The sequence below is a fragment of the Calypte anna genome, chromosome 18, assembly GCF_003957555.1.
Source record: "Calypte anna isolate BGI_N300 chromosome 18, bCalAnn1_v1.p, whole genome shotgun sequence".
Taxonomy (NCBI): domain Eukaryota; kingdom Metazoa; phylum Chordata; class Aves; order Apodiformes; family Trochilidae; genus Calypte; species Calypte anna.
Window position 1 is genome coordinate 10,193,149 of NC_044263.1, and position 24,262 is coordinate 10,217,410.

At 47.9% G+C, this 24,262-nt stretch overlaps 1 protein-coding gene across 1 annotated transcript; it reads right to left on the reverse strand.

Moving 5' to 3' along the window:
* Window positions 1–7,850: 7,850 nt before the first annotated feature.
* SRP68 (signal recognition particle 68) lies at window positions 7,851–24,176 on the reverse strand. Its single transcript, XM_030461825.1, has 16 exons — window positions 24,004–24,176; window positions 21,238–21,304; window positions 20,752–20,865; window positions 19,494–19,689; window positions 18,670–18,752; window positions 18,337–18,446; window positions 17,921–18,003; window positions 17,525–17,665; window positions 14,142–14,240; window positions 13,756–13,820; window positions 13,288–13,447; window positions 12,499–12,593; window positions 11,655–11,784; window positions 11,152–11,227; window positions 10,596–10,648; window positions 7,851–10,143 (listed from the first exon to the last, which is right to left on the reverse strand). The coding sequence occupies exons 1-16, from the start codon at window positions 24,140–24,142 to the stop codon at window positions 9,916–9,918; spliced, it is 1,839 nt and encodes a 612-aa protein (XP_030317685.1). The 5' UTR covers window positions 24,143–24,176; the 3' UTR covers window positions 7,851–9,915.
* Between the last annotated feature and the right edge of the window lie 86 nt (window positions 24,177–24,262).

Consider the following 24,262-nt stretch of genomic DNA (forward strand, 5'->3'; position numbering starts at 1 on the left):
TATCCAGGGCAGAACCAGGAAGGGAGGGCAGAGGATGGAGGAGGAAGGGGGCAGGAGCAGATGGGGAGCACAGCACCTGTGTAAGCACCAGCCACCCATGATGCTGTCACAGGTTTGTGGCTGTTCTCCTCTACATTGGAACAAAACAAATCACACTTCTCTCTGGAGAGACACACATAGGACAAGGTTCCTTCACAAGGGGCTTGCTTTCCGCTGTGGTTTTGCTCTTCTACAAGCTGCAAAGCCCTGGTAGTATCATAGCTTGGGCCTTACGTGTTACACCAGGATCTCAGAAACACAAGACAGAAGGTTCCCCCAGCCCAAAGTGCTGCAAGGCAGCTGGTGTGGACCTTAGAAGTAGTGATCTCTCCTTCAAGCAGTCTGCAGCTAAAGGACACCTGCTCCATGGCCTCTCTTTGCTGAGTGGAGGTCTACAGACAGAGTGGGGAGCAGCTGCTGGGAAATCACCCATTGCTGCCCAGTGACAGCAGCAATGCTCTGACCAGAGCTGCTGGAGGGTCCCCAGAAGAAGGCACCAGGGCAGCACATCACCTCTACCCCACAGGACCAGACCCTGCTGCAGATGCATTCTGAGGCACAAAGCAAGCTGAAGCCTTGCCAGGGAAAAGAGCTGAGAGCATTTAAGGCCAAGGAGACCTCAGTTTGTACCCAGACAAAACAGGAATACACAAGGGCCCATGGCCACAGGGGACAACCTCTCCTCTGCAGGGCTGTTTGCAACAAGCCGAGAAGAGATCAACCCCTTTTGAAATCAAAGGAAACAAAACTGCATGTGGCAGCTTTGAATTGGCAGGAATCCCCTGGAAGAGAGCGTGCTGGCACGGGAAGAAAGTCCTAAGAATTAACACAAAAGGCCAGCCAGGCACACAGCAACCCCAGAAACCCCCCAGACAACCCCCTGCCTGAAGCCGAGGGCTGGAGCTCCTCACACATGCACAGCTTTAAAACTGCACCTTCCTCTCCTCTGGTTAACACAGCAGAGGGTGATCCTTCCCCGGGCCCTGGCAGGGATCCCCGGGTGGGACAGAGCACTCGGGAGCTCTCCCGCTCCGATCCGTCCCCTGCGCACACGGAGCCGCCGGGGCTGCCCCGAGCATCCCGGGACAAACAAACAAACACGGGGCTCGTCCCGGGGCTGGTGTGGGAAGAGGCAGCGTACCCAGCACAGGAGAACCCCTCGGTGTGTGTGACACCCGCTGGAGAGCTGGGTCACCCCCTGTCTGCTCCTGAGCCCGGGCGCAGGGGCTGAGCATCCCTCCTGCTGCGCCGTGCTGGAGGTTCCTGCCCCTTCCTTGCTCGGGCTGCCTTATGGGGAGGAGAAGAGGCAGCTCCAGACTGCTCATCCTGCATGGAGAGATGAGCAGGATCTCATGGAGAACATTCTGGGGGGCAGCTCCTTGCTGCCTGCCAGGGAGTACCCAGCCCCCAAAGCACAGCTCTGAGGGTCTGTCCCTATCCCAGCCTCAGGAACCAAGAGTGGCAGGAGGAAGCTGTAGGTAGAGCCAAGGATGGCTCCAAGGTGAGAGGCTCTTGCCAGCCCAGCGTCCCTGCCACCATCATGAGTTTCAGCTGCAGCCCCAGGCCTGCTGCCCGGGGAGGGATGCTCAGACTGCTGCCAGCACAGCCTGCATCTCACTGTCACGATCACTGTGACCTCTGCAGGTGAAAGGGATGCTGCTGCAGGGATCCTGGGGAAAACACTTGGGAAAAGCACTGCTTGCTTCAGCCCAAGTCGCTTCCAGATCCACAGCAGGTTGTGTTCAGCCCCAGCCATGCCAGGGCAGAGTACGATGGTTAAGCCAAAGCCCTGCAAGAAGCAACAGGCAAGGAGACCAGTTCAACCAGTTCTCCACCACAGCCACCCACACGGCTGTGCCTGGCACCTGGACCCAAGCCTATAACCTTGGGCAGGACAGTCCCACCACATCCCTGCTCCTCTGCAGCTGGAAGCCTAAGCACAAGTCTCCAAGAAGACCATGAAAACAGCATCACTAAGGACATCCCACCGCCTGGACATCCCACCTCCTCTCCCCCATCCCAGGCAGGCACCCCCCACCCCACCCAACTCTATTTCCAACAGCATTGCTCTGCCCTAAGAGAGCTGCCTTGCCCAGGTGAGATCATCCACAGGGAGCCACCTCAGGGGTGGGCAGCCTTGTTTTCATCCCAGGTGCACCAGCCTGAAGATGCTGCCACTCTCCTACAGACAAAGCTCATCCACAAGGAGGTTGTGTCTCACCCAGGCAGGTCCCCTGTGAGATTATGGCTCATTTGGAGGGCTGAGACAAATCTCCTGGGGGTACAGACCTGGGGCTGGCTGCTCTGTCAGAGCTGCAGGCACACCAGGAGATGGGATGGGAAATCACATCCTCATCACTTTATACGCTTTCCAAAACAGGATCAGGGCATTCCTGCCAATAGCCTCGAGCTGTGCCAGGGTGCAGATGCCTGGTTTTCCAGAGCACACACATAACCAGATGCTTCTTGCTGTTCACAGGTTTGAGTAGGTCGCCTGCAGGGACATCAAGGAGGCACAGCTGCCTAGAGGACCTTGGTGAGCAGGTAACATTTCAGTGAAGGTTTGAGGAGCAATCCTCGACTAATCTTTCACACACACCTTCCCAGGAATGGGCCAGAGGAGGAGCTTAGATGAGACAGGCCCCTCTCAAGTTTTTACAGAGAAGATAATGGCAGAATACAACCCATAAATTATTTACTATTACCTGCTAAGCCCATTTGCCCTTTGGATGACAACACCGTCTGGAGAAAGGTTCCCTACTCTCTCATCTCACCTCTCATTTCTCCCAGGAAAAAGCAGAGGTAAGGCACAACAAGTCCTGCCTGTCCTCAGCATCCAATTTTTATTTCTAATAGTTTTGGAGGGATGCAAGAGGCTGAAGAGAGGCAGGAGCCTGTCTAACAGAGATGCCTTTTGTGTGGTGATAGAACTGGCAGCTGCAGCCAGCCCTGACCAAGAGCTGCTGTAAAAGATTCGTGGTCTCTGCAGCTGGAGGCACTTTGTAAGACTTGGGCTGTCCTCAGCAAGAGGAGAGCCCTCCTAAGAGTCTCCAAAGCTACGGAGAACACTGAAGAGCAAAGCATGAAGAGCAGTCCCAGGAGTCAGGAGCCACAGGGCCCTGGATGCTCACCCCCTTGGGAAGTACAGGAGAAGGTTCCCACTGGGCACAAGTCACACAGGTCAGTGCCTTTTTTCCTCACAGACACGAGGGACTGCACCTTTCCATATTATTTTTTCCTCCTTGTGGAGCAGCTTTTATACTACCCAAAGTGAACCTCCAGAGCCTCAGAAGAGCCCACTTATTTTTTAAAAATCCACCTTCCCACCCTAGTGGGAAAATAGGACATTTCTTAAGTGTAAAATGACTTGGTAATCAAACCTCTTTTTGCTTTATCTTTACAAACTGGCAAGCAGAGAGGAAGAGCAGACATCCCCAGACTTCTCCCTGCAAAAAACTTCCTGGGACAGGGTGGGCTCAGCAGAGTCTCAGCCAGAGTCAGCAGGGCAAGGGGGTTTTGGCTTTGGAGCAGCTCAGCTCCAAGAACCTTTCCCCAGAAGATGCTAAAGCCAGCATGACTCCCCTGGCACAAACGGGAAGCCTGGTCCTGCTCCTTTGTACCTCTAAATACAGAGAATGTTTGCACCACACCATGGTGTTAGCAGCTCAGTCCCAAAGCTTTGAGGGACTACTCATCCCTAGACCCTTCAGACATCAAAAGGACCTGCCTGCTTCCCACCCCACAGCTTCTTCTGAGATTAAGCCCTAGAGCCAAAGCAGGACATCATGGCAATTGCCTACAGCAGTTAATGTTAGCCTAATTTTCCTCTCCCCAGAGGATTAGCAAGGCTGTAATAGCACTAAATAAATTCACTAATGGCAGATTCTCAAGACACTTTGTCTGGAAAACTTGTTTATAACTTACAGGGTGCAGCCTGCAAATTTGGCTTTATTATCCAGTGACACTGCTGAAGGGAGCTGTTCCCTAACAGGGATTGGGTCTCTACAAGATGTGTCCTAGATCATTAACAAGGCAATGAGAGGTAATTAAACACCTGCCTGGAAAGGCAATCTGCACATAGACAGCACAGCTGGAGAAGCACCCCTTGAAACCAAGGTGGGAGATGAGAGCTTTTGGGGCACATTTCTTCATTGTCTCCCCCAGAAGATGCTTTGCCCAAATGGCAGTGCCCTGAGAAGGCACCATCCCCCCCAAACTCTGGGATAAAGCACAAGGCCCTCACCCCATGCTGGGCTGATGGAAAGTTAAGTGTGAGGACAGGTTTGTCCCCTACTGCACCTCCACACTCAAGTGCAATGCAAAAGCCCCAGAATGTGCATGGAATACCTGCAGGGTGCTGCCTTGGTGGCCAGCTCAAACATGGAATCCAGGAACAGCTCCAAGGTGTCCCTGCTTGGGAGAGAAACTCCTGGCCCTGATACAAAGAGCTGAATGAGGGAAAAGGTGTTCAGAAGAGAGGGGTCCAGGCTGGAGCACCCCATTTGACAAGCCCTGAAGGAAGGCAATCCCACACCCTGGCACAGATCATGCTTTCAGACTCCCTCCAAACCAAACCAAGCCCCTCTGGGGCAAACAGCTGAGCTCGTGTTCAAGGCCAGGTTGGATGGGGCTTGGAGCAACCTGGTCTAGTGGGAGATGTCCCTGCCCATGCAGGGAGGTTGGAACAAGATGATTTTTCAGATTCTTTCCAACCCAAACCTGTCTGTGATTCTATGACCAAGGCAGGGAGAAGGAGGCAGAGAGCAGTGCCAGCTCAGACACCCCCCAGCTGCCAGCCCAGAAGCCCCCACTGCTTTTCAATCAGCTGTGAATCCCCTGCAAGGCTCCATTTTTGAGCTGCTGTTGCCTGATGCAGTGAGCAATGTCTCTGTGTCCCAGGCAGGGAGCAGAGAGGGGTGACCCTGTCTGCACGGCCAGACTTCACCATCCCCAACTTCATTTGGCCTTCTGAGAAAACGAGCTGTTCTCCTGCTTCTGTGAAAAAAAGGTGAACACTGAAGGTAATTCAGAGGCTTTGATGCTGCTGTTTAGTCATTCGGGCACCACAGCCGTGGCCTGGCTCCCCGGACTGACCACAGGCTGAGAGTCACTGCACGGCGTGTGAGCCTGGGGCAAAGCCCTGTGTCTGTGCATGGACACCACTGTCCCTCTGCTCAGCAGGGGAGGGGCAAGGAGACTATTTCCAGAGCCAGATTTTTAAACTTTAATAACCCTGACACGACCAGCAGTGGAGGAGTTTGCCAAAGATCATAACACGGCAGTGCCCTGAAATGCTAAATATGTGCTAGGACCTGGGTCTGGATTTGAATTTGATGGCACTGGGGAAAATGAAAGCTGTGCCCAAGGCCACGTGTGCACAACAGACATGCAAACTACACCCTTTCAAAGTGTAACTTTCCTTCTCTGAGACATCACTGCTTTTTAGGCCAGAGGTGGGAAGTTCTTCACACCCCAGGTTACTCGCAGCAGCCCAGAGCAGGTCTGGGGACACAGAGTGGGATGGACACGGCCACCTCCCTGCCACACCAACCCTTGCACCACGCTGCAATTTGCAATCGGGTTGAGCTCTAACCCAAATTCTGTAATCTGGTGCTCAGCACAGAGCAAGGTGTCGGTCAGTGCCTCCCCGGTGCCAAAAGTAAATCCCCAAATGCAAACAAAACCAGTGAGGACACTGCAGCCACTTGGGCTGGATGGTTCAGAGCAAGGAGCCCCGGGTGTCCCCACCCCAACCACCCCATGCCCCACTTCCACAAGAGGTGGGATTTTTGCAGCACCAGTGACCCCCCCCAGCAGTTCTGGTGAGTTTGCAGCAGGACAGGAAGGACGCAGCCTCTGTCTCTCTCTCTCCTCCTCAGACAGAAAGCAGCCAAGGAGACCTCACCCAAAGGAGAGGGTCAGGGAGCGGCTGCATTTCCCAAACCTGCTGAGCCCTTGGCACGAAGCTTTGCTGGAGCTGTGTCCCTCTCCCCCGCTGCCTGAGAGGCTCCTGGAGCATGAAATCTCTGCACAGAAACCTTCTGAGTGCCAGGGCAGGAGGGATGTCCTGGGCAGTCCTGAGGGAGCTGAGCAGAGCCCCGGTTTCTGGGCTGGGCAGGGAGGTGCTGCCCGCAGTGCCTGGAGCTTCCCCGGGTCAGAGCAGGGCAGGGAGGGAAGGAGAAGGCAAAGCAGGGGCTGAGAGCTGCTCCTACCTCTGTCCCTGGAAAACTCAGAGCACACAGCCTGCTGCTAGCCCAACCTCTGCCCAGAGCCTTCAGGATCATTGTCATCCTGTTCTATCCCACTCTTCCTCCGGGAACTTCCCAGGATAGACCAGGACACTCCACACATTCCTCCCACCCAGACCAGAAAGGTCAGGCAGACTGACCCCCAAAGCTGTTCTTACACTTGAAAACACCAATCCTGACCTGAAGCAGCCCTATCCAATCAAGATCCCATCAAATCACTCCTTTAAGTCAGCAAACTCCCCATTTCCATCCCCAGCTGAACCCTGTGGGGTGTTGGCAGCTCTCACAGGGCAGCTGACAGGAGCTGTGTGACAGGGGACAGGAGCACAGCCACCTCTCAGCAGATGCAGCTTCTCCCAGGAACCCCTTCTCCCTCCCACAGCAGTCAGACAAGGTCTTCCCAGACCTCAGTTCCAGGGACTGCAGCCCCTCTCTGCCCAGTGCAGACAATCCAGGCTGCAGCTGAACCTGCACCAGCTCAGCACAGCACCACAGCCACAAAGGCTCCCAAAAAACTCCCTGACAGCACTTCCCTGGGACACTGTCCAAAGCAGCTAGAGACATTATAGAGGACCTTGCATTAAAAAGACCCTCAATTCCTTGTTATAAAGGAGGCAGAGACTCATTTAGGAGCTCCCAGGCCACAGTTTTACCACCTCACATCACCATTTCTCTCCATGCACTGCCTGGGTTTCTTCCTGTTAATCATTTCTCATTTGTCAATAAATGATCAAAACTGAACATCCCCCAGCAGAAGTGGATTGTTGATGCTGGGGCTGAGGGCCATGATGAACAGCTCATTCCTATTTTAATTCATGAAATGGTACCAGGCACAGCTAGCTCAGCCTGTTATTAAAATTCCAGAGCTAAGCCCAAAGATACTCCATAGGAAAAGTTGATTGAAAGCAATAATCCTGACCCTTCTGCTGGAGCTTCCTGTTCGAGGGCAATCATGTGGCTGACTTCCCAATTAATTCATGGAAAGAGAGCAAACACTTTAAAGCAAACAGGGCAGCCTAATGAAAGAACAGAGCAGGTTTCCAAGCCCCATAAACCAGTGCTCTGCCTCTTGCTCCAGCTCTTTCACGTACAGCCAACGCTTGCCAGTTCTGGGAGAATTGGCCTTCCCAAGCTCCACTTCAGGGCTAAAAGCCCTAATAAACTTTGTGAGTCTGACTTTCATCATACAGGTGACTCGAAGACCAGTACTTTCTTTTTATTCCCCCCCAGTTTGTTTTTTTTTTTGAACATCTAACATTTTTTCCTAGTGCTTCACCAGTGCCTTCCATGCCATTTAAGTCACATCAGGACTTACAAACCCCACTCAACTCACTTGTCATTAACATTACATCAAAACAAATCAGCCAATTTACCTCTGCCAAGGGTGCATAATTTGTTATCTGAGCCTTCAGGCAGCAGATCCTCCTCTGAACTAAGTGGCCATTCTCCAGGGGTTAAGTAGCCCCAGGTGATGATGTGACCTTGATCCTCTGAGAGCTCTGGAGGCAAAGAGTGCTTGGTGTTCTCACTGCTCAGCATAAACTACACGCCTCACAGGTCAGGAATAAAACTTTATTCTTTTCAGATTTCTTATCTGCGTTCAACTAATCAGTTATCTTTCAAAAGATGTTTAACATAAAGAGGTCGATTGCTCTTAGCTGTTTGTAACAGTAACCCATTAGCCAGTGGCTGCAGTACAAGTTTCACTGGAATCAATCCAGGCACCAGGTAGATTTGTGGCAGGAAAGCAGAAAGGAGTTTGGCTTGCAAACCAAACACAACAGTTCTCAAAGGGATTTGATATAAAAGCTGAAAAGGAGAGAGAAGCTCAGGTGAATGTATGCAGAAAGAGGTACCAGGAAGCAGATCAACCAGCTGAGGCCTGCACTGGTTACTGATTACATGACTTCTCCTTGTCCAAAAGGAAACAGGCTTTATGGGGAAGGAAAATGCCATTCACATTTCCTAGAAAGTGTCATCTGATGAAGAGTTTTCCACATTTCTTTCAGCTGCACTTTCCCTTTCTCTTGTAAAATCCCCCTGGCATCCAGGGGCACACAGAACTAGCTAGAACACCAGGAACTCCCACTTGGTTTCCATGTTGCAAAAATGCAACACAAACAAGGAGGTCATCTCTCTCTTACCTCTTCCTGAGCACAGAGTCCTCTTGAAAGCTGCTTTGTACTCTGAGAACTCAGAAAGCAGATCAACTTGGAACAAAGAAGTAAACATTCACATAAAAATAATGGGAATTGTTAATTCCCACCCCCATTCATCTGACATGCACCTTGCATGGAAAATTCCCATGACAACAACAATCTGATCACTTAAAACAGTTCTTCTGTTTCCATCCCTCTTAACTCCAATGCCTAAAAAGAGAGAAACAAATTCAAGACAACCAGTGCAGAAGAGTTAAGGCAGCCAGAATCAGCTGCTCTTTCACCTTCCAGCTAGAGACCCAGGGAAAATCCAAACACTGCTGGTGGAAACTTCCAAATCTTTTATTTAGGAACAGTTCTGCCCATGTGCTGTGGGGTTTTTTTTTCCTGTTTCAGTGATTATGGTAATGAAATCACCCGCATTTTGAAGTGCCTGTCACCACAGCACCTGGGTGCTTTATAAAAAAGGAAGCTGTATGGCATGGCAGAGAAAATCTACTACTCAAGAACTTACTGTTCTCCTGTTGCTTGTTCCTCATTTCAGGCCTATCTACTGTCCAAGCATGAGGAAAAAAAGAAGCAACAGATGAACACCAGGAAAAGATGATCTTGTTTTCAGGCAAGTTTTAGATCAGAGACAAAACAAACACTGAGACACCCAACTTCCCATGAACAGCAAGTTGCTATTTCTAAAGCCACCCATGAAGCCAGTTTCCCAGGAAAAGCCTTGCAGGAATAGGTTCTATACTGTATTCAGGTACTTAACAAAATCTGTATCAATAAAGAAGGATCCTGTTGGCCCAGAGTACAAATTCAGGTCATACTCCACCACAACTGGGGTAACCATTAACATTTGGTATTTGCCATCCTCAATTGATAAGGAAAGAGGCTCCATTTTGTCATGTCTGAAGGTTACATTTTGTAAAAAAAGACAGAGACTTCTGGGAGCCAAAAGGGAAGGAGAAGTTAGCCCCCATGGCTACTGTTTCATAGCCTTTGTGTAGGCAGCTGGTTAAGTTCACCTTGCTGGTTTAGTTCTGCATCTACTTTGGCCTCTGTTTCCACATCACACCCAGGCTGCTAGACCAAAATACCAAAATGTCAATAATGGGGCAGGGGGAGGGATCAGATGATCAGATTATACCTATGCTCTGGTCCATGGTAAGTAGATGCATACCAACTCTGAACACTGGTCGCAAGCAAGTTCCAACTTCTCCAAGCAGAATGGAATTTTCTCTGTGCTCCAGATTATTTTCAGCTATTTATAGTGCATGTGTATTTCTGAATAGATTGTTTGTCTTCAATACACTGGGTGAGAATGTAAGTGCACAGACATATACACAGAACACAGAGAAGAAGATGGTAAAACTTCCCTCTGTAGGTTTCAGGTGCAGGTATTTGTGTCCTAAAACCTCTTGGAGCTTTTCCTTCAATACAGAATAAAACCTCTGTTCCTCAGGGGGTCCTGGTTAACTTTTGAATCCAAAGATGCCCTTGATATATCCTGTGAGGCCACTCTTGGCCTTCTGCTCCACCTTGTCCTCCAGAGGTGGGAAAGCAACATGATTAAGGGCCAGGTCAAAGAACAAGGGTTTGCATGGAATGGGCTGGAAGCCTGGAGGGAAGTGCACGAGGCTGACTTGTTTGCTGACAAGAGAAGGATCCAGACAGAACGTCTCAAACCGTTCGGAGAGTGGCTGAAAGAGAGCAGATCAAACACAGATCAAACACACATCAAACCCAGGCTGACAAGGGTCAAACAGAGGATTAAGCAACAACTGACACCAAAGCAGCTAAACCCTTACGTGACCTTTTTGGTCACTGAAAATGATTCAAATCCCTGTCAAAACATCACTGCTAGATCTCTGGAAAAACTTCCGATGTGCAGGGAGAAAGTTCAATTGAAAAAAAAAACCAAACTGGAAAGCAGCTACCTACTTCCTACTCAAAGAACCCCACCCTGCCAGCCACTCACTCTCAGGACTTGCAGAAGGAAAACAAGCCTAATAAAAACTCTTAAGTACACCAGTCCTGACCAAACTCCCATCAGCCAAACATTCCTGTAGTTGTAAGAGACACACAGCTAACAGACTGAAATTAACACTCATTAAGAACAGTACTGGAATTTGGCAGAGCATTCAGCTCTTACCTTGCCATCCTTGACCTGAGATGGAGACTCAGTCTCATGAGCATCATTTGCATCTGCAAAATTAAAGAAAAAGTGGTAAGAGTGATAGGACAGATCTTGATGTACAGTAAGACCATCTCAGGAGTCTGCTGTCCCCTAAGCTTAGCTATGAATCTTGCTTTCTGGGATATGAAAGACAATATTTTCAGTAGAATCAACTTGCTTCCTAGACTAAGAGGGGATCACACATACTCATCCACAGTTAACACCACTCTCCAGGGACAGAGAACTTTTCCTTAACAAAAAACAAGTTACCAAAACAAGTGCACATCCTCATGAAGCACTTTCTCACCTCTGGGCAGGGAACAAGATGCCCAATGTCTTGTCATTGGTTATTTAGCTGCACTACACACAGCTCAAGAAAGCTAGAACTGGGAGTAGTGAAACATTTTCCAAAGCCTACATAAATCAGAGTGAAGTGGAAAAATATTTGGGACTTCAGAAATTAGAGGAATGAAATAGCTGCAGGGATATTATTCCAGAGATGTTAGAACTCCAGTGTGATTGTGCAACTCACCTAATATAGCTGCTGCTTGCAAGGAATATTTCTCTGCATTGACTTGAGTGATCAGATCTTGTACATCTGGCAGCTCCTAGGTCATTAAAGAAAATTGAGAGTCTGAAATGTGTCACCTTAAGAGCTGGGGCAAAGGTAAAACCTGACAAAGTGAAAAACTAAGTCCTAGTGCTGACAGGGCTTCCCAGAAGAAAAACTACAGTCCAGTCCTTCAGGCACTACAGAAGTTGTGTAACAGAAAATGTCTAAGTGAGAAGAAGCTGTGAATTGTTACAGTGCCTGCCTCTCCTCCATAGCATGTGGTCAGCTGAAGCATTTCAGCTAGAAAATCTCTAATGCCACTAGAAAATCTCTAACATAATGTGTCAAGAAGTCACACTTGTATTACTCTTCTCCCTGCTTAAAGATCAGAGTTGAATTGTGATGGCCTAGCACAAGAAATACCAGGACACAGCTTTTTCATCAACTTCAGCTCCCTCCTATACACAGGACTGGGTTCCTACCTTCAAGCTGTTCCTATAAGCTCCAGCTCCTGACTGAACTTCCCGGGCATATTTCAGCACTCGTTCATATAAAACAAGAGCTTCACTCCATTTCTTTACCAGGACATAGGACTGTGCAATGAAGAAACACCTGCAACAACAAAGAGTGGAGCCTTCACACGTTGTTATCCATACTTTTTGCCAACTAAATGATTTGGCCCCTCAGTTCAGGAAGGATATCGTGGTCCTGGAGCAGGTCCAGAGGAGGGCAACCAGGCTGGTGAAGGGACTCGAGCACAGACCCTATGAGGAGAGGCTGAGGGAGCTGGGGGTGTTCAGCCTGGAGAAGAGGAGGCTCAGGGGAGACCTCATTGCTGTCTACAACTACCTGAAAGGAGGTTCTAACCGGGTGGACGTTGGGCTCTTTTGCCAGACGACTTTCAACAAGACAAGAGGGCAGGGTCTTAAGTTGTGCCAGGGGAAATTTAGGTTGGATATTAGAAAGAATTTCTTTCTGGAGAGGGTGATCAGGCATTGGAATGGGCTGCCCAGGGAAGTAGTGGATTCTCCATGTCTGGAGCTATTTAAAAAGAGCCTGGATGTGGCACTCAGTGCCATGGTCTAGCAACCGCAACGGTGGTTCAAGGGTTGGACTCGATGATCTCTGAGGTCCCTTCCAACCCAGCCAATTCTATGATTCTATGATAAAAGGTTTCACTAAGTAGCACTGACTAATTTCCCCTTAGCATCCAGTCCCTATTTCACAGAAGGGCAGAGAAAACTGCCAAGTCCTGTGCAGCACCAAGAGCTTTGCAGTAACAACCTTTGAAGATGCAATGCCTGCATCTGACTGTTTCTCAGTCACCTGTAAGCTTTGTACACAAGAGTCTTCAATCCAATCTCTTTTTGGAAGTTCTTGTCCTCTTCTAGGCCAGGAAGCTGCGTCAGCTCCACGAGGTTCTGTGCAAAAGAAAGTCAAGAGTAACAAATGCAGGCATTTTTTTCCTCTGAAATCTGCTGAAGTAAGAGAAAACTGCCCCTTTTTAAAAAGTCAACAATACACTCCCATGGAAAGAGCTTCCAGTTTTCTAATTATCAGCATGCTAACCTTGTGAAGGACACTCACTGAAACTTTGAGCAAATTTGCCCCCAGGGCAGATTTCCTGACACAAACAGGAATTAATGACAAAGACTCTTTAGATTTCACACGAAGTAATTATTCCATCAGGCATTTCCCATTCACAACTGCTTCAGCTGCAGGCTCTCACAGTTAATAGAAAAATTATGCAAGAAATTGAGAACCTGCTTATGAAGAACACATACATTAAGCATTTTTAGCTGCTAATTTCTCTGCAGCAGAAACTAAGGCAGCTAGCAGAGTGCTGCATATAACAACCAGAAAAACTACTTTAAAAGTGCATTAGGAGTGTGCAGCCAAGGACACCCATTCAAGCAGCACTTTCTGTTCACAACTAGAAAGGGGTTTTTGTTTCACGCAGCTGTTGAACACCTTCAGCAAGGCAGCTGTGGGCACTCAGCTGCTCCTCAGGCTCCACAGACAGTTCACTTGCACCGTTGTGTTTTCTACAATCCCTTTTTTGCACCCAAGCTCTCCAGTCTGTAGGAAGAACCAGGTTTCTTGCCCCAGCATTACCTGCAAAATGATATCATACAGACGGATCAGGTCCTGAGGCCGCGGCGTGCGCTTCCCGTCCTCCTCCGAGCGCTGCTGCTGCAGCAGAGCCTTCTGCAGAGACTTGGCCATGCTCTCGTTGCGTTTGATGGCTGTTGACAGCTTGATGTAAGTCAAATAACTGGAAAGATAAAAGATAAATGATAAAATTCCACTAGCAGGCTGTCAAAACTACTCAGACGTTACTCTCTGTTCTGAAAAAAAAAAAACCCGCCTCCCTCCTGTCTAAGCCGAGAGGAGAAAAAACATCTGAGAGGTCAGCAAAGAGTCTTAAGTGAAATGTTTTCAAAGCTGCCCTAAGATCCTTATCCACACAGCTGTCCTCTGAGATCTGAGAAGGCCAGAACAAAAACCCCGTGAAAGAAAATCAAGCTAAAATAAAACGTTGACTACTTCACACGAGTACAGGCAGCGATGTTTGCCCATTACCTGTGTAAGTACTGAATGTTGGACACCTTCCCAGAATCATTTTCCAGAGAGTGTTCCCGCTGCTTCTGCAGAAATTGGGGACAAAACACTGTATGATTTAGTTCAAACTGGAAGCCAAGGGAAGAAAACATCAGAAACAACTCCAAGTTTGGGTAAACTAGGGAAGCTGTAACAGACTTCCTCCAGGAAAAACAACGAAGGCTTCTACATTGCTATTTACCTTCTCCAGTTCTGAAGAGAACAAAACCAAGGGTGAGAGACTCTTACACAACTTTTTATTAAAGAATCCCAGCCCCTTTTACTATTAAGCAAGTTGAACAATGAAAAACCAGTCCCCAAAAAATGCTCCAGTGTTGAATGTAGAAGGCCTGATGTCTGCTGCTTACCTGGTCTGGTTTCAGATCTTCCCGAACAGCCTGAATGGCATCTCTACACTCACTGAGTAAAGATTCAAACAAACGTTCCTTTGTTTCCTCATTTTCTGCCTAAGAGCAAAGGAAAGGGAAGACAGACTTAGGAACTCCTGTATTTTGCTTCCCCTGATGCAAGAATTAACTCAGGAGGCTGTTTTAACTTTCTCCCAGGTTATGGCTTTAAGATCCATGGGTAGCTAGAGCTCCAGCAGTAGGTTCTGGGGCACAAACTGCCAGAGACTGCAGGGAACGTGGTCAGCACTGAGAATTCAGCAGCACTGAAGCACACCCAGCTCTGCTCCTCATCCCTGCAACAACTCCCTCCCCAGCAGCTCCCTTCCAGGATGGCACCAGCATTGCTCTGAGAAACAGGTGAGGTTGGACTGCACTGTGGGAAAGGCCCAGCAAAAGCAGGAGAGCTGAGCATTACTGAGCTGGCAAACTACCAATGCAGACTGCTCTTGTTATGCTGATTTAACTTTTCTGATGTGGTAAGAACATGTAGATGATTATCTTTTCTATCCTCCCACTCGAGTAATGCTCATAGAGGCAATAATTTGCTTGTTTGAAGCATTTTTTTCCAAGTAACCCTGTATTTTAGTAGAGGAGGGATGGATGCTTTCCTCCCGTCAGCAGAAAAAGGTTTTTTGTGCCAGAAAACAAAGCAGCTTTTGGCCTCCTGCCTCAAAACCAAAATTTGAAAGCAAATTCTAAAACACAAGTTGAAGAAGCCCCATCTCTGCTAAATGGGCTGGCATATCATGCACCCAAAGGAAACTGCACTCAAAGCCAGACTCAACTTCCACTCAGGTGACTGAGAAGATGACCCAGGTGGGGTCCACAGAACTCTGATTCATTAAGAGAAAACTGCCCAGAAACAAAACCCAACCTCAGGAACCAAAGGAGGGACTGAAGTGTAACAACACCATGTTATATCACTTCCATGTCATGTCAGAGCACAAGATGAACTTTGCTGCAACAAATTTGCAGCTGCCCAAATGAATAAACTGGCTAAAACCATGATCACTCCTTTATCTTCTGCAGAGTTTTACATTCTCTGCCTCTCCACTGCTTTGCAAGCCCATTAAGTAATGTTATTTTTACTCTCTCACAAAGCCTCAGGTATCTTGACCTGAGATTAAAGCAGTTTTTTGGGTTTGGTGGTTTGTTTGGTTTTGTTGGGTTTTTTTTTTTCCTTAAGATTTGCTGGAAGAATTTTTAAGGTGGGACTAAGTACTGAGAATAACAGGAGACAAGTCTGACAGCATTCTGAACCTCACCCAGAGAAGCAGAGCAATTTCACTGTATGCACAAAAATGAAAACAGACCCAGCTAGATCATCAGTCAAGCACAAACAGAGAAAGGGTTGGGCCATGTAATGAAACTCAAGCTTTCCTTTCTAAGCAAGAAGTCCTCAGGTGAAGCTGACTCTGTGCATAAATACACATGTTCTGATTTGGGAGGCATCAGATCATTTTAAAGATAACAGATCATAAAACCAAAATACAAGTGCTATGGTCTGGAGACCTGACAGAACAGCACAAGTTCATCTTAAAGGGATCAAGAGAACTGACCCCACCAAACCCACTTCTGAAACTCTACAAGGACTCACTTCTATTTTTTTTCCTTTTGTTTAAACACTGTGTACCACCTCTGGAAGTTACTACTCTGTATTTTTGCTACAGTTCTACTTATCAGAAAAGGCCACAGAATCCTTGAGGCAACACCAGATAGGAGCACATACTTTTACTACTCTGCCCTTCTCACTTCTGCCTGGTTAGTCCTTGAAGTCATGCATTAAAGTCTACAAAAGGGCTGCCATGAGGAATTCTAAATTTGGATTCATATCTCAGTTTGGCTTATTTGTTCTGTTTCTCCAGTTACCAAAAAGCCCCTGAATGCAATGGTACAATTGCTCTGAGAATCTTCATTTTTACACAAAACACACATTCCTGTTTGCTTCTAATCACTCCCTGAAGAACAATGATGCTGTGTTAGGGTTTCAACTTAGTGAAAACTCAGAGAGGTGCCAAGGGTCCCAGGAACCACAGTGCTGAAGCAGTATGTGAAGGGACTGCCCCTCACAGCTGACACAGCAACTGCAGAACTGCTTTCAAAAGGCCAAGTTTCAGACCTCTGGGAATATAAATTCTGCTGCTGCCCTCTCAACATTACTAGTTGTGATCTAGTTACCACAAAACTCCTCTGTTTAGTCAAGAGTTCCCAAGGAACACAAAGAAAAGAAACTCACTGTTCTGCCACAGGTTTTTAGCTCGAAGAGGACAACTGAAAAGGTGTTGGCCAATTAAATGAGGGAGTATTGAACCCTAAGCTGCACTTCCACCTGCTGGTCACACTCATGCACTGCCTACAGAAATAAACTCAGCATGACAACAAGACTGGTTAACACTGATGTTCCCTATCCAGCCATATCCTGTTGATCTTCCTCACTCTCTTCTTAACACCATTTCCTGCTCTTGCCTGCTTGCCTTGCACCTTTGTAGGGTTTTCATTTTATCATTTAAATTTCTACATATTGTGGTTATTCCCCTCAGCTGATAAATGGGTTTGGATTTTGGCTACAAAAAGCCCATCTTTTGTGGCAACAATCAGTACTAAACATCCTTTCACTGCCTTTTCAAACAGCAAAGGTGCACTGGGAAGCAGAACACACCACCTGGGCACCTTTTCCAAGCAAAGTGCCCCAGATGGAAAACCTGGCTGCAATCCTGAAGCCATGCACAGTCTGTGCCAGTGTGTTTGTGCCAAGTGTTTCAGAACTGATGGATCTGAAATGGATTTGCATCCTGACATTCAATAAACCTCTTCCTGCTTTTCAGGATTTTGCTGTAAATCTCACAGCACCTGCTTCACCTGGCAAATTGCTTTGTTACTGGAAAAGCACAATTGATAACCTAGGGTTTTCCTTCCAATTGCTCTGAAATTGGAGCTTTGGAGGATGACAAACAAATTAGGGCATTAAGTCAAAACAAGTTGCTCTTAAGATGGTAACCTTAATTTCCAAGTGACTTAAAAATAATGATTTGTATTCCCCTGCCACTGAAAAGAAGCATTTTGGGGCACCAAAGAGTACTAAAAAAAGCAATAATACTCAGAACATATACTCCCAGATCACCACTTGGTAGATTGTGTAAGCAATCTCCAACTGATACTTCAGCTTTGGGTTACAGTCAATATTCTCACTTTCAGTGTCCCAACCCCAAATTTGGGAAGAAGATTATTCAAAAGCTTTTCATCCAGGTACCACATCTTATCTTGCAGGCTGAAGGAAAGAGGAGAGTTAAAACATCAGCACCAGAGTTAAAACACCAGCACCAGGAATGGCTTCTGGTTACCTGAGCAATGGCTGCTTCGTTGTCAGCCAGCCCCAGCAGGAAGATCCTCACTTTGTCTATCTTCACTGGGACAGTTCTTCCTCTCCACTCCACCTCACTCATGGTGGCTGCCTGCTTTGCTCGGGTCTGGGTAATCAGTGCCTGGAGAGAACAGACTGAACTTAGGAGCTTCAACTTCTATAGCTCATGTATGATCCACAACTGACCCTTTCAAACTGACATTAAACTTGACTGCTTCAAAATCAAAGGGATTTTGGGGAAAGTGTGATTTCCCACAGAGCCCAGGCTTGCTTGCTCTCCTCGGATAGGTTTTGGGTCTTGAATGGTGTGCTGCAGCAATATTTGTGCTCAAAGGAGTGGTAACAAACGTTTCAACTTGAAGCACTAACAGGTTACCTCCAGTTTTTCTGCAAGAAGACCTTCAGTGCCACCAGACCTCAGTCTCATCTGCATCAACTCATTCATTGCAGACTGGTCACCTGAGGGAATTAACAAATCAAGATCACCTTTCCATCCGAGTTCACAAACTATCTGAATGCAGATAGACTAATCAACAGATTTTACACTAGCACTTCAGGGATAAATTTGCAATTTCATTCTGACTTCCTAAGCAAACTACTACAAACTGGTATTTTGCCTTGCTACACGAAACCACAGGCACTGTTGCAAAACGAGTAGATTTCCCCACCACTAAACCAACCCACAATGGGTGCAGAATTTGTCCAGACCAGTATTTAGCTGTTAAGCCAACATTCCTCTCCTCCAAACAAGCCTTGCTCTTTGTTGGCTGCTGGGCACCCCCCTTTCCTTACCAATATTGTAGGCACAGTAGCGAATGTTGGGTGAGATCTCTTCCACACGCTGGTTATACAACACAGCCTGCTCCTCTGTGAAGGCATTGGCCAGTTTCTCATAGATGGTCCTACAGCAAGGAATAAATATTAAGACTGCAGCATGTGTTCTTCTGTGAGATGTTATTTTAAGGAAAAAGTTTGTGTCTCTACTCTGGAAGATGCTGTTTCTTCTTGCTCCTACTAAAATACACAGTTAACAACCAGGGAGTTGCTGTACACCCAGGACATAAATTTACTAAACTGATCCACTGCTCTTTACTACATGAAGCTGGTGAAGTGGGGGGAACTCACTTGCATTTGTTGAAAGCTTCCATTGCTGCCTTCCACTCCTGGTGCTCAAAACGAAGCATTCCTGTGAGGTAAGCCATGTATGCCTGCAAACAGGGCAAGGGCACATTAATTCCCTGAGAGCAACAGCCTGGTCTGTACACCCTTGAGTACAAAATGCCTACAGCAGGTGATTAAGCCTTGCCCTTTTCCTTTGGTCTTCCCAGAAAAGACAGCTGATTGGGATGGCAGCTTGCCAGCCACCTACCTTTTTGCTTTTCACCCTCACTGCTACATTTTTATGGAGATAAAAGCAAAGATGTTTCTTGCTTATTATGCAATCAACATGGCCCACTGATGTCACAGAACGTTTTTTGGGTTTTTTTCCAGCAATAAGTTACAAAAAGGTGCCTTTAATAAACCAAGTACAAGTGCAGCCCCTTGTTCAAAGAGTCTGGTGTCACAACACAGTTGTTCTTTGTGTTCCAGAAAGCAAAGCCACAAGCCTTGTGCTCTAGATGGCTGCTTTGGGACATTTAAAAAATTGCTAACATCATTCCTTAAGCTGTCTTGCATCATCTTAGCCTCTCTCATTCTTTTTACTTTTATTAAATGTATTGCTCTTCAAAGGACAATCATTTGATACACTTGATCAACTTCTAATCAGCAGGTCTTCACCTTGGCAGCTCAACTAACAGTCCAAGCTACTCAGAGGGGGACATCAGCCAGTTTGAGACCCAGCCCATTTTGATTAACTACAGCTAGGAGAGGACAATCTCCCTCAAAACCTAAAGAGGTTTCTTGTTCAGCTTTTTGCTGCAAAGCAAGATGACAGCACTGGTGGTTACCTGAGCTTCCAGCTTGGTTTTAGCATCCACCCTGTTGCTCTCACACAGCCTCTCCAGCTCCTCAGCATGTTTCACAGCTTTGCGCAGCCGGGACAGGAGGTGAAATCGTTTGCGGGGCTCGGTGTTTGCTTCTTGTTTCAGCTGCATGGCATAGCTCCAGGCTCTCTCTGCATCCATCAGGATCAGCAGCAAATACCTACACAGAGCAGAGGGAAATTAATTAAGATTAATTAAAAAAATAACAACACATCTGTGGGTCTTCCCACATCAGCACTGCTGCTTTGCCACGCGAGCTGCGAAGTCGGGTGAGAAAAGTTCAGCCTGGTTGGTAAGAGGTGGATGCTTTTAACTTCTTAACATTCCAAGCACACAAAGTCATGTTATTCCTGTTTTCTAATGTATTTATCATTAAAAATACATTTATATTTATATTATTTATATTTATATACAAAGCACCTATCACCATACTGATAAACATTCTTTGGAAGCACTCTGACAAAGTGACCCAGCTGAGGAAGAGATCTGGTATCTTCCTTTAGCATCACAGACACTGGGAAGAGAAGGGATTTATGGTTTTAGGTGGTTTATGTTTTTATGTTTTAGGTGGCTCTTCAGTAGGGGTAACCATGGCTGGTTTCCCACCAGCTAATGCTATAATCCATCTGGCTTCTCCATGGCACAGCTGAGGACAGAACGTTTTCTTTTCCCCACAAGACCTGGCAGCAGACATTTCAAGTTCTTCTACAAGCTGGTAAATAAACCCAAGGCCTTGGTGTTTTCCACAGATTCTACCAGACAAGCATTCTGCCAAATTCTGACAAATATTGACTTGTAAGTTTTCCATAGATTATGTTCAAAGGGAAGGAGTTGTATCTTCAGTCACAACCTTGCTGACAACACCTTTCACATTATCAGCATTCACCTGGTTACCCTGCAACAGATTCCTCTTAAGCACCAAAGTAATTTACTGATTATGAATAAAAACATTTCAGCAACTATAAGGGAAGACAAAAAAGTGGCTGTTGCTGTTCTCTCTTCTCCTACTTGTTCACATGGTGGAAGCAGGACATGAGTAGCACCCATTCCCCCTGCACTGTAGCCTGAGCTTTCATCTTTTATTCTTAGCAACAACACCTCTGAAAAGAAGTATTTCAGAGTCTGCTGTACACAACAGGTTTCCATCACACCCACATGAAAAAAAAAGGACTGAAACGAATCCCTAATACACTGTGTGCTCAATTCCATCCAGCAGCTGTACCTGTTGTCTGAGAGAATCTCTTCTGTTACTTTCTTCCCAGTGAACTTGTGTCTGTTTCCCATCTTGAAGTTGAGAGTTTTTCGGAGCCGCCGCAGCCTCCGGGAGCAATAACCCCTGCAGAAACAACACCCAGCATCAGCCTGCCCACAACACAACCTGCTTTCTGCTTACTGCTCTCTACACCCAGAAAAGGACTGTGGCAGGCAACATTTCAACAGCTAAGAACTCTGTATGTGACACAGGGGAAGAAGCAGCTCAGAAACTTCCTGTAAACCATTGGTGACCAGAACACAGGCAAGGCCAGAAGACACAAAAGAATTCCTGAGCATGACAAATCAGAACGATTTCTTTAGAGGAAACAACCTGTGCTGGGGGGCTGGCTCAGCAGATCACTTTTGTTAGCTGCCACAGTGGGTTAACATTTAAATGCAGGAAGCCAAGTGCCAGCAGTAACCCCAGGACACCCCTTCCCTGCTCTTTACTCACCTGTACCTCTGGAAGTCCCCGTGCCTCAGCCCGTGCTGCTGCTGAGACTCCTTGACGATCTGAAGGACTGGGGTGTGTGTTAAGGCAGATGGAGGGAACAGTCTGGTACCAGCCTCCCAACATCCCACCCCAGCAGAAGGAACTCCACAGGTTCCACTGAGCAAGCACAGATGTCCTGCTTTGGGCCAGGATAAAGGGGATTTTCTGCCTTGTACTTTTGCTTTCAGCTCAGTCCCTTGTAAGCAGCTGCACTTGCTGAAATTCACAGCAGGTTTCTCAGTCAGTGTCTGCTGCTGGGACTGATAACTCCATGGTTATAGTTCCAGCCAGAGCCTGGTGTGCAGAGCCAAGGACACTGCTCAGCTCTGAGGAACATTTTACCCTCCAGAAGGAATAAAGAGGTCCCACCTGCAGCCTCCTTTGGGGAGGAAGGGACAAGAGAGATGCCAGAATTGACCAAACAGAGGATTCCATCCCATACACCTCATACTCAGGAGAAATTTGAGGCATCACGAGGGCCAAGCCATGCTTCCAGCTTCCAGCTGCCTGCCCTTCCTGCCTTTCCTGCTTCCCTTCCTTCACCCAGCATCCTGGGAGGATTCCATCCCCTCCTCTGCCTGTGCTCCTGATCCATCCCAGCCCATATCTGTGTGTTCCTGCCTCCAGCTCCCAACTGCTGCTGACCCCAGGATTCCAGCCTGGGCTTTCCCAGGGCTGCCCTGCAGCCTCGGGGGTGACCTGAGAGTTATTGGGGAAAAAGGGAGGAAGGAACATGGGATCCATTTTCCTGGATATTTGTATATATTTAGTAATTTGTCCTATTTATCATTCCTGTTTCATTAAAGCTGTGTAGTTTGGTTTCCAACCCATCAGTCTCTCTCCCTTATGGTGGCCCATGACAACAGAGCCCACAGTGAGGCACCCAGAAGCCCTGGAGAACAACCAAGTGAGAGAACTGATGGTCCTTAAAGCCCTCATGACTCCACCACTCACTTCAGAGCTTTACAGCTGGCACCCAGGTCAGGGTTAAGATGTCCCCAGAACACCTCTTCCAGACAAGCACAGGAGCTTTGCTGTTACCAGAGCTTGTTTCAGGACAAGAAGCTGCTCCCACAGGCACACTGAGGGTAACACAACTGTCTGTCCTACCTGTGCTCCTCCATCACACGTGGGACACAGTTTCCTTGGCACAACTGACATGGGAAGCAGCTTTCCTGCCCTCAACCATCCCATCCCTGAGGAACAGGACAGAAACACACTGAGCAGAATCACTGCTGCCTTCCTGACACAGCTTCCACAAACAAACTGGGTTTGGAATAGAGAACCTCACAACAAAGAGCTTTTGGGAAGTATTCTGGGGCTTATTTTCTGCTCAGTTTCCCAACACATTTCCAGCCTGACTGCAGACTGTTGGAACAAGCACCCCATGATTTCCATCCACCCCATTTACTGTGCACCCTGCACTCATTTTATTCACTTGGTGATGCTACCAAACCAAATCATGCCACATCCTAGGAAATCTGCTGATGCTATTAACCCAGTTTATAACTCAGATTTACTTTGTGAAAGAAAATCTCCATCAGAAATAAGAAATCTCAGTGCCACGTGTGTTTCTATCCCAAATTTGCCTTTCTAAGCTTTACCCAGATGCTTTAAAAAAAAAAAAACAAACAAAATCAGGTGTTACCCTGACTCCACCAAAAAGCCCACAACTACTGCAGCTAGGGAAAAATCAACTAGGCTTTGGAATTTAAAATGGCTTTTTCTTGGGATTACACCTCCAAGAAAGTCTCTTTAAGTATCAAAACCCTGCATCAACAGTTGTTTTACTGAACCTATTTGCATGTGTAGAACAAACAAGTCAAACCAACATCTCAACAGAGAACTCCTTCTCCCTTCTGTCTGCTTCAGACTTCTTTTCACACTGGCTCTGATCCTCTGCAGTTACTCACTGAACCCAGAGCTCAGTGTTCCTAACATTACATGGACAATTACTACGGCTCCATCTTACTCAACAGTTATTAACTTTACAGCACCTGCCACGAGCTAAATGGAAAACCACAACCTCAGCTCACTCTGGTTTCTCCCTTACTCAGATGACAAAGCCCAGCTCTCTCACAGCTGTGCAGCTGGGCTGGTTTCACATGGAAGTTTCACACACAAAACGTGAGGAGCTTTCAGGGCACCCTCAGATTTCAGAACTCCTAAATCTGGAGGACCCAATTTATCACCTTAAGGTATCTATTAGGATTTCTTTTATCCACTATTGCCCGCTTCAAGCCTTATTATTACCGCCATTAGGTGATGATTATTACCGCCAGCCTGCTCCTATCTCAAGTGCACAGCCCAGGGCAGAGTTCTGCTCTGAAGGCTGACGACATCTGTCAGGCTGCAAACAGAAGCTGCAAAGGATAAATCCCTAATTCCGAGACACCAACCTGACTGCCTCGCTCCATCTAACTCAAACCCTCCCCGCCAGGGACGGAGCGGGTTCTCCCGACAGGCTCAGGCACCGCCGAGGTCCCGTTTTCGGGGCTCACAGCACGAAGCAGGGGGCAGCGCGGCCCCGCCGCCTCTGCGCACAGGGGACGGGGGAGGCTCCACCGCTCGGCCCGACCCTTCCTCACCGAGAAGCGGAGCCGCCCGTGCCCGCCCGCGGCCTGCGAGCCCCCGAGCTCCGCTCCGCAGCCACCACCTCCCCCCCACACACACACACGGGGCCGGGCCTGCCACGTCCCCCCCCGCCCCCGCCGCGGCGCAGGATGCTCTCCAGGCCCAGGCTGTCTCCGAGGCTGCCGGCCTGCGGCACCGCCGGTCTCTCGTTCTCCTTGTTCTCCTCCGTGCCGCCTCCTCCGCCGCTTCCCGCCCCTCCGCGCCCGCCGCTGCCCTGCCGCTCCGCCGCCATCTTGTGACCGGCCCGACGCCGCCGCGCTGCATCATGGGCCGGGGGAGGAGCAGAGGCCATGGCCAGCGCGGCCGCCGCGGGGGCAGACGGGATAGGGGAGGACCCGGGGAGGGGCCCGCC